Source organism: Balaenoptera acutorostrata, chromosome 3 (genome assembly GCF_949987535.1).
Source record: "Balaenoptera acutorostrata chromosome 3, mBalAcu1.1, whole genome shotgun sequence".
In the NCBI taxonomy this organism is placed as follows: Eukaryota; Metazoa; Chordata; class Mammalia; order Artiodactyla; family Balaenopteridae; genus Balaenoptera; species Balaenoptera acutorostrata.
In genome coordinates, this window is record NC_080066.1 from 75894179 (window position 1) to 75909450 (window position 15272).

The following is a 15272-nucleotide window of genomic DNA, read 5'->3' on the forward strand; positions in this document are numbered from 1 at the left end:
TTTGTAAACTGAGGAGTTACAGCTTTTTTGTGTGTGTTTCCTCATTTTAGGTCTGAGCACACTGATCTTCTTAATGCAGGACGCACTGATTTTTTTTTTTCTGGCCAACGTACTAACTGATGGAGAAAATAACTTATTTATATACATGAGAATTTGCTTCAACAGGCTTTTGGAGTGAGGAACAGATAAACTTCAAAATGTATCGTGGACTTCAAGTCAATGTATATAAATCTAATTTATTCCTTTTATTAAGAATTGCAAAATTTCCCATAGTGTAGACACGTGTTAATTTATTCATCCCTGTTGATGAATATGTATATTGTTTGCAGTGGGTTTTGTTTTGTTTTTTTTCTTTTTTTTTCATTTCACACAATGCTGGAATAAGTACAGATATTCGTTCTATCTTTAGCATCTGGGGCCCCTTTTAGGCTGTAGCTCTCCTTCTTGCTGGGACATTGATATTGTACTGGCCTCATATGGCTCCTTCTTCTGCCATCTTTTAAATCATCTACTCTGGATCTACTAGGAGCTGGGAAGCTAGGTAAGAAGGCTAGTAGATCTTTTCTAAGACAAGAGCCCAAGGATGCTGAGTAGGAACCTGCAAACACAGTGCCTACATATGGATGCTGTGTATTATTTATTGTCTTCATCCTTTCATGTTCTCTGTTATTAGACCATTAACCTTGGGAAGTCAAAGGTCATCTCATATTCAGTTCTGAATCTTTTATAACATCAAGCATGGATGTAAAAATTCATTCATTCAAGAAACATTTACGTACTGTGTTAACACTGAAGAGTCAAAGATGAAGACGTGGTTTTTATCCTCAGTGAGTTGCTACTTATCACCCAGCCAGGTCATCAAGAGAAGCAAGGTCTCTTTACTCTTGTTTTCTTTCCCCAGGGCTGTGTATTTTTTCATTTTCCATTCAGTTCTAGAAAATCTGGGCCTGGGTTTGTAGTGCCTTTGGTTCTGACAGGCTTGTAAAATGTTTCCTTTCTCAGTGAGTCCTCCAGATATTCTTTCTTAATATTGATAACGGTGGTAAGGCTTTTTCACACTGACTTGTGTTATTCATGTGTTAGGAGACTATGTCCTCCTTCATTAAAAGTGTTTTGAGCTACCTGAGGGAATCTCCTAGAGAAACATGTGGCTTTAGATGCTTTTGAGATGCCCCGTTTGTGTATAAGCAGTAGGACCACTTTTATTACCTGCCCTCTTCCAATCATGGACCTCATGCTTTGAAAGATTTTGATCACCTAACTATTTAATGGTTATTTCCCAATTTTCGTTAGTCAGACAATGGGAGGCATGTATTGTCAAAGTAAGTAGCTAATACAGTTCCAGCCGGGAGATCTGGGTTAGTCTGTGCTAGTATTGCAAACGCAGGTACACCTTTTCTGTCAGAATTTTGGAACTATTCCATCCAGTTTTGCATAACTCATTAGCACCTGGATCCCTGGATCGGGCACTGCTGCTCTAGAGTAAGAGCCAGCCAACTTACAATCCACAGATCAAACCCGGCCCACGTACTGCTCAGTTGTGCAATAAAGTTTTATTGGCACATAGCCATACCCATTTATATATATATCATCTGGGTGTGCTCTCAGACTACAAGGGCAAAGTTGAGTAGTTGCCACAGACACTGTAGGGCCTGCAAAGACTGAAATATTGGCGGGGAGGGATAAATTAGGAGCTTGGGATTAACATGCCCCCACTACTATATATAAGATAGATAACCAACAAGGACCTACTGTATTACACAGGGAACTCTACTCAGTATTCTGCAATAATCTATATGGGCAAAGAATCTGAAAAAGAACGAATATATGTATATGTATAACTTAATCACTTTGCTGTACACCTGAAACTCACACAACATTGTAAATCAACTATACTCCAATAAAATTTTAAAAAATATATCTTTCTTGGGCTTCCCTGGTGGTGCAGTGGTTGAGAATCTGCCTGCCAATGCAGGGGACTCGGGTTCGAGCCCTGGTCTGGGAAGATCCCACATGCCGCGGAGCAACTGGGCCCGTGAGCCACAATTACTGAGCCTGCGCGTCTGGAGCCTGTGCTCCGCAATAACAGAGGCCGCGATAGTGAGAGGCCCGCGCACTGCGATGAAGAGTGGCCCCCGCTTGCCACAACTAGAGAAAGCCCTCACACAGAAACGAAGACCCAACACAGCCATAAAAAAAAAAAAAAAAATCTTTCTTTAAAAATATATATATATATATATATATATATATATATATATATATATATATGTCTTTCTTAAATTAAAAAAAAAAAAAAAAGACTAAAATATTTACTATCTGGCCCTTGACAGAAAAAGTTCTCCCATCTCTGGCCTGGTCTAAAGGAAGGCTACTGAGGTAGGTGGTATGTGAAACCTCTTCAAAGCATAGGCAGCTCGAGGCTGGGTTAGAGGGTAGTTGGGGGGACCACAGGGAATGTACAAGACGTTAAAAGAAAAGGTGTGGCAGAGAAGGGCACTGCCCAGAGCCTGTCAGGACCCTCCCTCTCATGGGGCAAAGGAGGAAGGTCTGGAAGTCCTGAGGCAAAGAGCTCAGGGCTGTATTAGGGGAGCATCAATCACCGGAGAGGATGTTAGGGGACTGCCTTTAAATTCCTGCCTTAGGACCAGCGCAGAGGGAAGTAGAAACACTGACAAAGCGAGACACTGGGCATTTCCGTCTTCTCCCTCACAGAATGTTCTCCAGAGCCCCCCAGGGGGCTTCTGGGGAAGCGACCAGATAAACAGCAGCTCTTGCCAACAGTGCAGGCTTGTAAACTCTTTCTCCTTCCTTTTTATGCCTGTGGTGATAAACATATGCTTTGAAGCATGAGATTTGATTATCCTGTCTTAGCGCTTATAAATACAAATGTGATTAATGGTCATAAAAAACAGGTTGACAGTGTAAGTCTAATTCTCCGCTAAGTCTCCCCGCACTGTTCTCTGGAAATGCTCATTTCTTACAGGGGCACATTGAGCAGCGTGGATGACGCAGGCCCCCGGCCCGTCCCCACCCCGTCCCCTCCTCCTGCTCCTGGTTTTCCCCTCAGATGCCCCTACCCTCTCCTAGGAGGCTCTTCCTCCTTGATCGTTAAAAGGGGTGGATTTTCCCCGAGAGAGCTACCTGAGGTAAGCATCTGAGCCTCTTTGTCATGCCATTAATAGTCCGGAACTCTGCAGAAAGGCATTTGGCTGCATCCTCCATTCCCCACTTGGGCCTGGCTGGCCGCCTATACATGTTGGGGAACAACACAACCTAAATCCGGACAATTTGTATTTTAGTAGCAACGGGGATCTTCGTGCTCTCCCTCTGTCATTTTGCATTAAAGACCTGCCACTAATAAAACTAATTAATAACTGCTGGCTCAGTGTGGAAGAGTTGGACTTCTTAAACCTGGCAGGCTGCCACCGCTGCTTTTGAAAGAAGCACTTCATCTCTGTCATGGACAGGATGAATATTTCTCCACACTTCTAATTGGACAAAGTGCCTTTCAAACTCGCTGGCATTTCGGAGAGAGCAGAGAAGTAGTTTGTGTGCTCTCTAGATACAATCACCTCTCGGCTGCCTCCGAGATGGGGAGCCAGTTCCTGAGGGAAGCAGGCACGGGAGGGCCCTGAACTTTCTCTCCTCTGGTGACTCCTTCTGACTTCACCTCTGACCTCGGACCCCAGGGGGAGGGAGTTTGAAGGGCAAGCGGGTGACCTGAGCTCATCAAACCCACACTGTGAAAGAGTGAGTGGTTCTCATGTTTGGGGAGCAGCACAGTCAACTAGCAGGAGTGGAGAACCCAGTGGAAAATACCGATTTCTAGAACCCTCCCCAGTCCTCTGAGTCAGAATCTGCAGAGGCTGTGCTAAAGCATTTGCATTTTTAACAAGCTTCCTGGATGCTTCTGATGCACACAGGGGCTGAGGACCACAGGTATAATCCCAGATTCTTTCATCTCCTGGTACAGGATGGTTTTTCAGTCACTCACTGCCCCAACACATCTTTTTAAATGACCCACGTAGGCTGAGTGCTGTGCTGGGAGATATGAGGGAGGGAGGAGCTCACCGTCTAGTTAGAGACACAGCACATACGCACATGAAAACATCAGTGACAAAGAGTTAAGCAATTAAATGCAACAGACAAATTGTATTCTGTAGACAATTCATAGACGCGCCATTCTTCACAGTGTGGTGGGTCCGGCCACAGAGAGAGCTTTAGTATGGGGTACTGAGTAATTCAGTGTGTTTGTGTCTTCCCTGGGGCGAAGGTTAACCAGAGCACTTTAGAGCTGGGCAGCGAAGGATGTATAGGAGCTTTTTACTTAGAGAAAGAGAGTGGAGCATCCCAGGAAAGGCGAGGGGTAGCAGAGCAGGTCTCAGTCTCTGGGCGTTTCACGGAGCTTGTGTGGTAAGAGACCAGAGGGAGAAGGTGACTGCAGACCGTCTTCTGGTGGGGCCACCAGAGCCATGGGAGGAGCTGAGATTTTTGTTGTGCCTAAGGTCGGGTTGGTCTGTAGGGAAACCAGTGAGGCCCTTGTCCCAGACTAAGCAAGAGATGACAGAGGCTGGGATTTGAGACCCTGCCTCAGGATGGAGGAGAGGCTTTTTTTAAAATTTGAAATAATGTTAGATATGCAGAACGGTTGCAAAGATAGCACAAAGAACTCCTGCCCGCTCCTCAACCAGCCCACCCAGAGTTAGCATTCTCCACAGCATCCCCACGCTGCAGTTACCAAAACCGAGAAATGAGCCTTAGCAAGACGCCGCCATCGAAACTACAGACCTTATTTGGATTTCACACTGGCTTTCCACCAGTGTCCTTTTTCTGTTGCAAAATCTAATCCAGGATCCCACATTGCATTGAGTTGTCTTGCCTCCTTAGTCTCCCGCAACAAGGACAATTCCTTGGTTTTTCCTTGTTTTTCACAATTGAGCCTTGTGAAGAGCTTTAGTCAGGTACCTTCTAGAATGTCCCCCAGGTTGGGTGATCTGGTGTTTCCTCATGGCTAAGTAGAGGCCAGGGCTGCTGGGGAAGCCCACAGTGGTGCACTGCCCTTCCCAGCACACCATGTCAGGGGAACAGGACCCCACTGTTTCCCATTTTGGGAGATGTAGACCTCCATCCCTTAGTGAAGGTGGTGTGTAATAGGCTTCTCCACTGCAAAGTCACTCTTTCCCTTTGAAATCAACGAACACTTCAGGGAGACACTTTGAGGCTAGGCAAACGGCCCATCTTCTCAAACATACAGAAGTGTGGGCCGCTCCTCAAGCCTGGGCCTGAGCTCCCTCTTGCTGCCTCCTTGTAGGATCAGCTCTGCTGCTTCACGGTGATAGTCTGTCTTCCATCATCCCTCAGTCAGCTCGAGGGAATAAACACACATGCTATGGATGTTCCCAGGGTAGCGGTGGCAGGTGGAAAGCATTGCTTTTATTTATGTAGGGAGGAAGTGGTGCTCAGGGCTAGCGATTTGTCCAAACACACATTTCCAAACGAGTATCTGTACTTCTTTGCTTTGGTATGATGGAAATAGCACTGTATTGCAGGAAAGGACTGTTTCTGACAGTCCTTAGCTGTGTGACCCCAGGTAAGGGATTTGAGTTCTCTGGGCCTCAGTTTTCCTAAAGTGGATGGGGTTAAATTAGTCACTTCCTGGGGTGACTTTCACCTCTTAACACTCTGTGGTTCCGCAATGAGATTTCCCCCTGGGCTAAGACTCTAGCTCTAACGAGGAAAACTGAGTTATAATGGAGTAAAGAAAAGAGATATGGACCGTGCCTGGGTGTTAGTTGACCTTGGAGTCTCTGATAATTGAGACATCCAATAAGGGTGGTTTGAAATCAGACTAATGAATGAGAAATAAATTGCTATTTTCAAAGTCTAACAAAAGGATACACATCCAATTATACAGGGTGGTTGTGAGGATGGAAAACCTCTTTTATGCTTCAAGACCTATGCTCTCTGTAGCTTTTCATAAGATTAGATGGCCTTTAGTTACCCAATCTCAAATTTCCACTTGAGTGCTACTGGTATTGCTGTCATCTTTTGGAGGCATGTGGACATCTCTTCCATATTAGATTCTGGGCAGCATCTTAATTCTTACCATATGGCCACATTCTTAAAGGTAAACATGGAAACGACCTACTTTACCCATTTCTTTGCCAACACTAACCCTAGGCATACAAATTCTTCCTTTGCTGTACTAATGAAAATGTGTGTTCTTTGCTGATGGGCATGTCACTTGAAAGGTGGCAACAAAGCCTGATTGATCTTAGAGCATGACTTTCCAGCCTTCTTTGATGTCATATAAGCATTCAGATAGTTAGATTTTCCCTCTTCTCCAGTCCTTTTCTGCTAATAGACTGTTTGTCACTTCACTACAGTTTTTTGCCTTGTGAAGTTCTTACCTTGGTTTGATTTATCATTTGCAATACTTGCCTCTACCATTTGCAATTTGTATCCTTTCAGAAGGATGAAAAGCTAAAGCTTCTTCCAGGAGATATGTTTTTAGGAGATGGCTCTCTTTCAGTGGGCTGCTCTTCATTCTCAAACATGGCAAGACTAACTCATCATCACTAAGACACACATGCTGGATTTCTAGCCAGCTGGAAGCAAGTAGAATTTCAAGTAGTAAACTTCCTTATTATTCTTTTGCATTGTACTTAATTCTGGTAGTTGTCTTATGCGTCTGTAAGGTGACTGACTAGAGTTTGTGTGGGTTTTTAAAATGTCTACAGTGTTTTGGCGCTGATAGGTACTGGAACACAAAGGTAGGCAGTGCGTGGGCCCTGCCTGCAAGTGGCTCAGGGTCTACTAAGGAGATAGTGGAAGTGAAGAATTTCAATAGCATGTGCTTCATGCTGCCACAGACATATGTACAAGGTACAGAGGTAAGTCAGAAGAAGGAATTTTTAATTTTTTCTGGGAAAGAAGGCAAGGAAAGCTTTTTGGAGGATGTATTGTCCAAAATGGATTTTACAAGATAAAGAAGACATTTCCAGGAAGAAAGATTGGAAGAAGCACATGAACACCATGGAACCCAAGAAAGTTAACTAATTGGTCCACACAGATGACCCTATGACTTCGTGGTCTTCTTAGCACTTGAATCATTCAGGATGTTACATAATTTAATTAGCCTTTGTATAAAGTCCTCATAAACCCCTTTGGAAGGACATGCTCTCTGAATTCAGAGAACATACTGTTTCTCTGAAATGAAAAATAACGTGGTGATAGGATGGATAAAGGAAATCCACTGATAATGAGAACCCATTGCCACCAATACCTACCCTCCTTTACTTGCCTTTACCTGTCTTTAGCCTGTACTTACCAGGCATCTTCTGTCTTTGTTTTGGCTCTACACTTTTGTGTTCTTACCATCTTTTAAAAAAATCATGTTGTGAGCGGGTACAGAGGCCTGAACATGGTCATCCCAGGGTCTTTACTGGCCATATCCATATATTGAACTCTGGAGTCTCTTGTACATTTAAAAATAATTAATGCCCTTTAATCAGTCAATTTGCCAAACATTTGTGTATTGAGCATTTACTGTAAGTCAAGAACTGTGCTAATAACTGGTTGTCAAACTGTTTGGTTTCAGGATCCATTTACACTCTTAAAAATTATTGAGGACCTTCAAGAGCTTTTGTTTATGTGAATGATATTTGCCATATTAGAACTGAAAATAGAGAGAGTTTTAAAAATATATTTATTTAAAAATAGTAACAAACCCATTGCATCCTACCATAAATAACATATTATAATAAAAATAACTATTTTCCAAAACGAAAACAGAAGAATGGCGTTCTTTTGTATTCTTGTAAATAATCTCTTTTATGTCTGGCTTAGCAGAAGATAGCTGGATTCTCAACTCTGCCTCTGCATTCAACCTGTTGCCATACACATCATGTAGCCTCTGGAAAACTCTACTTCTTGTGATAAGTATTATTATGAAAACAGTTTTGACCTCATCGGTTTCCTTGAAACAGTCTTGGGGACCTTCAGGGGTCCAAGGACCACATCTGTGGGAACTGCTGTGCTAAATGATGCCCTTACTCTGCCTAGAGTGGAGATGCTGAAACACTGGAGGTGGCTTGAAAGGAACCAGAGGAAGCTGACTGCAGACTGGTGGCCTCCAGCCTACGCTACACGTCAAAAGAGGAGTCCACGGATATTTCAGGAGACTGTGTTTCTCTGGGTTTAAGTCCACGAAAGAAAAGAGACCTCCTGTATTTAGGTTTTCTTTGTGCCAAAGTATATGGATGAGGGAGGGTCATGGAAAAACATTAAATAATGGACCAGACCAGATATACGAAAATGTTTTCATCCCATCAAAAGATATTTCAGAAGTTGCATGTATTCTATGCAGTTAGCTATTCAAGACTGTGCCATTGGTGTGATGTTTCTGTTTATCAGATGTCTCTTGGCAGTTTTCTGTTTGTCAGTTGTATGTGGGGTTGTTTTCCGTTTAAACTAACTCATAAACCATTTTCTCCTGTCTGGTGGTGTGTGCGTATTGGTAAAAGGGGTGTCATCATTGGTAGTTTCTTCTTAGAGAGTATCTTATATCTTTAAGGAACATTTTGGGGTGATGGTTTATTTTAGAGTTAAATTAATCAAAATATCAAAAAGCTTTCCAATGCTACTGTAAAAGCATTTTTTTTAATTTTTTAATTTAATTTAATTTATTTTTTTATACAGCAGGTTCTTATTAGTTATACATTTTATACATATTAGTGTATACATGTCAATCCCAATCTCCCAATTCATCACACCACGACCACCCCCCCCCACTGCCACTTTCCCCCCTTGGTGTCCATACGTTTGTTCTCTACATCTGTGTCTCTATTTCTGCCGTGCAAACCAGTTCATCTGTACCATTTTTCTAGGTTCCTCATATATGCGTTAATATACAATATTGTTTTTCTCTTTCTGACTTACTTCACTCTGTATGACAGTCTCTAGATCCATCCACGTCTCTACAAATGACCCAATTTCGTTCCATTTTATGGCTGAGTAATATTCCATTGTATATATGTACCACATCTTCTTTATCCATTCATCTGTCCATGGGCATTGAGGTTGCTTCCCCGTCCTGGCTATTGTAAATAGTGCTGCAGTGAACATTGGGGTGCATGTGTCTTTTTGAATTATGGTTTTCTCTGGGTATATGCCCAGTAGTGGGATTGCTGGGTCATATGGTAATTCTATTTTTAGTTTTTTAAGGAACCGCCATACTGTTCTCCATAGTGGCTATATCAATTTACATTCCCACCAACAGTGCAAGAGGGTTCCCTTTTCTCCACACCCTCTCCAGCATTTGTTGTTTGTAGATTTTCTGATGATGCCCATTCTAACTGGTGTGAGGTGATACCTCATTGTAGTTTTGATTTGCATTTCTCTAATAATTAGTGATGTTGAGCAGCTTTTCATGTGCTTCTTGGCCATCTGTGTGTCTTCTTTCGAGAAATGTCTACTTAGGTCTTCTGCCCATTTTTTGATTGGGTTGTTTGTTTTTTTAATATTGAGCTGCATGAGCTGTTTATATATTTTGGAGATTAATCCTTTGTCCGTTGATTCGTTTGCAAATATTTTCTCCCATTCTGAGGGTTGTCTTTTCGTCTTGTTTGTAGTTTCCTTTGCTTTGCAAAAGCTTTTAAGTTTCATTAGGTCCCATTTGTTTATTTTTGTTTTTATTTCCATTACTCTAGGAGGTGGATCAAAAAAGATCTTGCTGTGATTTATGTCAAAGAGTGTTCTTCCTATGTTTTCCTCTAAGAGTTTTATAGTGTCCAGTCTTACATTTAGGTCTCGAATCCATTTTGAGCTTATTTTTGTGAATGGTATTAGGGAGTGTTCTAATTTCATTCTTTTACATGTACCTGTCCAGTTTTCCCAGCACCACTTATTGAAGAGACTGTCTTTTCTCTATTATATATCCTTACCTCCTTTGTCATAGATTAGTTGACCATAGGTGCGTGGGTTTATCTCTGGGCTTTCTATCCTGTTCCATTGATCTATATTTCTGTTTTTGTGCCAGTACCATATTGTCTTGATTACTGTAGCTTTGTAGTATAGTCTGAAGTCAGGGAGTCTGATTCCTCCAGCTCTGTTTTTTTCCCTCAAGACCACTTTGGCTATTCGGGGTCTTTTGTGTCTCCATACAAATTTTAAGATTTTTTCTTCTAGTTCTGTAAAAAATGCCATTGGTAATTTGATAGGGATTGCATTGAATCTGTAGATTGCTTTGAGTAGTATAGTCATTTTCACAATATTGATTCTTCCAATCCAAGAACATGGTATATCTCTCCATCTGTTGGTATCATCTTTAATTTCTTTCATCAGTGTCTTATAGTTTTCTGCATAAGGTCTTTTGTCTCCCTAGGAAGGTTTATTCCTAGGTATTTTATTCTTTTTGTTGCAATGGTAAATGGGAGTATTTCCTTAATTTCTCTTTCAGATTTTTCATCATTAGTGTATAAGAATGCAAGAGATTTATTTCTGTGCATTAATTCTGTATCCTGCAACTTTACCAAATTCATTGATTAGCTCTAGTAGTTTTCTGGTGGCATCTTTAAGGAACATTTTGGGGTGATGGTTTATTTTAGAGTTAAATTAATCAAAATATCAAAAAGCTTTCCAATGCGACTGTAAAAGCATTTTTAATAGACACAGTACTATGAGTATTTTTCAGTACCCTTGAAAGAAATGGGTATGCATATTCTAGATAAAATTGATATATTTATCTGTACTCTTCAGCTCACATAATGGAATTTGATCACTTTTGGATTATATTTTGAAGTATTTAGTGCCGGGTATTTAAAATGTTTTAAAAGTTAACTAGGGAGAAAAGATGAAAGACTTTTTAATTTCCTTGGATCTGAATAATTCAAGTTGAAAGCTTCTGTATTCAATTTTCCTTGACTTCTGTTGGTTGGTTTGGGATTTTTCTTGGCCTGGGATTGAATATTTTGTGTCACTTTAGGAAAGTCAGGATGTATCTAGCTTTTGAAGTAATAACCCAGATTTATAGTTGAATGGATTTAGAATCAAAGGATTTTGAAAAACACACATTAGGTCCATTGCTCTTTTTTTTTTTAATACCATTAACAGAGAATCAGAGTATTCCAACACACTTTCCGGTGGAGCTCTTGGAAGTTTTCCTTAAGGCTAAGAATAAAGAAATGGAAGGAAGACTTTTTTCCCTCCCTTGCTCTTTCCTTCCTCTTCACTTTTTTCTTCACTTTCTTCTTTCTTCCTCGTTTTTGCTTTAAAAACATTTCTTTATTCTTTCTCCCTCAGATTTGCAACATTCAGAGGTCCATTAAATTGTAAAAAACAGCGATGTGATGGAAACTGGGCCCTGGTGCTGACAGCAGTATTTTTCACATGGTTGTGAACATGTGTGCAACCACAAATTAGTCTTTGGTTCAATTATTTGTAGTAAAAATGCAGTGATTTATAAATTTCCCCTTTCAAAACGAAATCTGGAGTGTGCAGACCACACAAATTACAAACATTTTCAAAGATGTAAAATGTCCAGAGTGAAATACCCAAGCCTATTAGTATTTTTAAAAACAGATTTCTGGAAACACAAGTCCCCACTCATCCCCTCAATCCCTGTGCTCGCTTGGATTCTCTAACCTTAACCCAAAGCAGCGAATCCTCTTCCTTTCTGCTAGAGGTAGCATTATTTGTGGGTGCTGAAATGTTCTAGACTTAAACATGAGAGCTCCTTCTATCATTTCATGGCAGGCCTGTTATACACACTGAATGGCTGTATGGGGATTATTGGATTATCTCTTCAGTGTCTTTGATATCTTCAACCACCAACATCCATCTCAGGCCGACCCACCCTCCTCCCTTCTTTTTCACCATCTGCTTCCCCCCACCTATGGGAACAGGCATTCCACAAACACACGATAACATGTTAATAAGAGGTCAAGACATAGAAAGCATGAACATTCATATCATAACCTTTGTCCCTCTTTTGATCATGTGTGAAGGCCTGCCTGAAGTTCAATAACAACCGTAAGAGCGGTAACCATTTTTGTTAAATGCTTATTGTATGCCAGGCATCGTGTTGGGCACTTTATATGTATTATCTCATTTGATTTTGAATTGCACAACTTCTTTAAGCTAAGTACTATTATTTTCCCATTTTGCAGATGGAGAAACATCGGCTCATCCAAGTTCATGCCACTTAGGAAGTAAGTTTTAAAGCAGTCAGTAAAAATATTGTATTTTCGTAGACTGGTTTACTGAAGGGCTGGCCATCAGATGTGCCAGGAAACGGGACCTCTCTGAAAACTAAGGGTTCCCCTAGTCACTCCATTTAGGCAAGATTGGCCAGAGACTCCATTTAGGACACCAGGTTTTCATTTTGATCCACATGAAACTAAATGCGTTAGAACCACCCCCCCCCGCCCCCGACCCCATACTGGCGGGATTCATTACTTAAACGGCAGTAGGGTGGCCTGCAGAAGGTGCACCCCACGATCGGACTGTCCACAAGTAAGAGGCTGTTTGAATGCACTGTACACCCTCCTTGCTGTTGAGTGATGTGCAGCACTGAGTAAGAAGGAACTAGATCTAGTTGACCTGGGAATATAGTCAACATACGTTAAGTGATTAAGGTTCAGAAATGAATAGATGTGTGTGTGTGTTACATTTTTGTTAGCGTGAGTCTAGGAAATAGTATGACAGTATATGACTTGTACATATCAAGCTATTGATCTCTGGAAGGTAGGAGCCTGGGGTTAGAGTGAGACGGGGAACGCTTTTTTCTTCATGTCAGCTCTTCCTGTTCTGCTGCTACAGTGATCCTATTTTCTTTGTGATTAAAAAAAAAAAAATTATTAAGGAAAAAAAGACAAGTCTGACTCACAGCAAGAAACATGGGTTAGGGCCTTAGCTTAGGGGCTTATTAGCTGTATGACCTTGGCAAACACCAAACTTCCCTGGGCCTCAGTTTCCCATCTTCAAAATGAGAAGATGAGACTGGGGATGTCCGGAGTCTCCCTAGCCCTTGCGTTTGTGAAACTTTGTGAGACGCAGTGCTGGCAAGGTGCCAGGTCCCCTTGAGCCCAGGGTTCTCAGGACTGAAGGGCACAGCCCTTGTGGCATCTTTAGTTAGAGGTGCCCCTGGGCAGGCTCGAACCTTTGCCTGATGAGCTCTGTGCCCCTGGCCGGTGAGCTCCCGTGATGAAGCTGTGTCCTTTGAAAGAGTGTTTTCCAGCCTCGATCTAGAGCCTTTTCTTCTTCCACTGATATTTTGATGTCACTACTTATACTCTGGAAAATCATAAGGATGTTCTTATTTAAAAATTAGCAGAGTAGTTAAGAACATGGGCTTTGCAGTCAGGCAGATTGGAGTTCAACTTTCAGCATTGCTAACTGTGCAGCTGTGGGCAAGTTAGTCAACCTCCTGAGTTCAGTTTTCTCATCTAGAAAATGGTGATCCTAGTATCCCAGAGGGCTCTGGTGAGGATTAGATATCATGCATATAAACAGAGGCTTCAGTTCCTGGAACACAGTAGGTGCTCAATAAACATTAGCTGGTAATCAGTAAATTCTGTTCCCCCAGGGAACAGATGCCAAGTGAAAATGTGGAGTTGGATGGCTGAGGCTTCCTGGGGTCTGGGAAGGTGCAGTCAGGCTCAGGAGACATTTGTTCTATTTTGTGTGTGAATGAGGTGGTTGATAATGATGACAAATGCAAACATTAAAACTTTATGTCAGTTTATTACAGGAAGTTTTGATCACAGTGAAATACTAGTTCCTGAGAACCATTTGTGCATTATTAATCCTGGATCACATTCTTAAGGGAAAAAATGAACCATCATTTTTTTTCTCTTTGTTTAATTGCTGTATGAGCCCCTCTCCCTTCCCTTCCCTTTCCCTCTCCCTCCTGTTTCTAGTACAGTAGCTACTCCTGGTCTCCGGTGACAAATTAGACGTGCTAATCCTTATTAAGAACCTTCTTTGGCCAGTGCCTGTGCTGAGAGCAGGGGGAGCAAAGAAGGTTAGTGAGAACCGGTCCTATGCTTAAAGAGCTAACTGTCTACTGGGTCAGACTAGGGACAGCTCTCCATGATAGAAGGCAGAATGTAAGCAGGGTGCTGTGGGGGCGGGTGGGACCTGACAACTGCTAACAGGAGACAGCAGGCAAGGTTCCCAGAGGAGGCCTGGGAGCTGGGCCTGGGAGGAAAGGGTAGGACAGCCTGGGGAATGGTCCAGAGCAAAGCACAAAGCTGAGAGAGCAGGCAGTGTGCCTATTACGTGGTGAGTTGCCCTGGGAGATTAGAGTTACCATGTCTGTGAAGAGTCATGGTCAGGATGGAAATGTTGCCCAATCTTACCTGCCTATAAAGGTCTCCTGGGGAGCCTGCTACAGATTCTCAGTCCTCTCACCTCTTGTTCCAGACTCTGTGCATAACACAGTTCTGAAAGATGGATTTGAAGAGATAGTGAGGGCCAAGTTAAGAAGAGCCTTGAATGTCATTCAGAGTTTAGATTTGATTTGACCTTAGATCCCAGGGCATCAGACAGTATTTTTAACTAGCTCTTTTTGTGCAGACCTAGAAGATGCTCATTGCAAATGATACTCCGGTAGTTCTAGGTTAGGGGCTCCTCATGGGAGATCTGGGAGAGCTAGGGCTCCACAGAGACTTCACTGGGGATCTTCAAGCTATGTTAATTGTTTTGAAAAATCTAATGCAAGTTATGTGTTCATCCTTCCTAAGTTTGTAACTAGTTTAACTAGTCCTTTCTTTGGTCTGGAAGTGTATTAACATGGTGTGGCAACTTGTAAGGTAAGGCAGCACTGTACAGTGGTTAAAAGCACAGATTTTGGAGACAGATCTGAGTTTCAGACATGTTCCACCGCCTTCCAGCTGCAGGATCTCAAGCAAGTTACTTCACCTGTGTGACTGTAGCTCCTGTATGTAAAATGGGGATAACAGTAGTACCCAGCTCAGAGAGTTGTGGAGAGGATTCCATGAGAGAATGCATGTGCAGGGCCTGGCATGAAGAAACGCTCAAAACCCGTTATTCATATTAACCTGTCTCATGGAAAAATAATCATACATGACTATGTGTAATTTGTCTGGTAGCAAAACTCCGAGGAAATAAAAATAACAAAGGAGGCTTGAAGGTGAAGAGCCTGGGAAGCTTCTTAAAGGGCTTGTTTGGAAACAGCCTCTAGAGCGGAGAGCAAAGACATGGCTTTTCTTAGCTCCCCGGTCTAGGATGGATGCTCCTTAGAGGACCCT

General features: G+C 42.1%; 1 protein-coding gene across 1 annotated transcript in view; it reads left to right on the forward strand.

Annotated features, from left to right (window-relative positions):
- Nucleotides 1-8237, forward strand: part of LOC130707556 (nuclear receptor ROR-alpha-like) — a 47150-nt gene extending 38913 nt beyond the window's left edge. The window contains exon 3 of the mRNA XM_057542679.1: nucleotides 8065-8237. Within this exon, the coding sequence (XP_057398662.1) occupies nucleotides 8065-8078 (14 nt within the window). The 3' untranslated portion in view covers nucleotides 8079-8237. The remainder of the gene's footprint in view (nucleotides 1-8064) is intronic.
- The last annotated feature ends 7035 nt before the right edge of the window (nucleotides 8238-15272 follow it).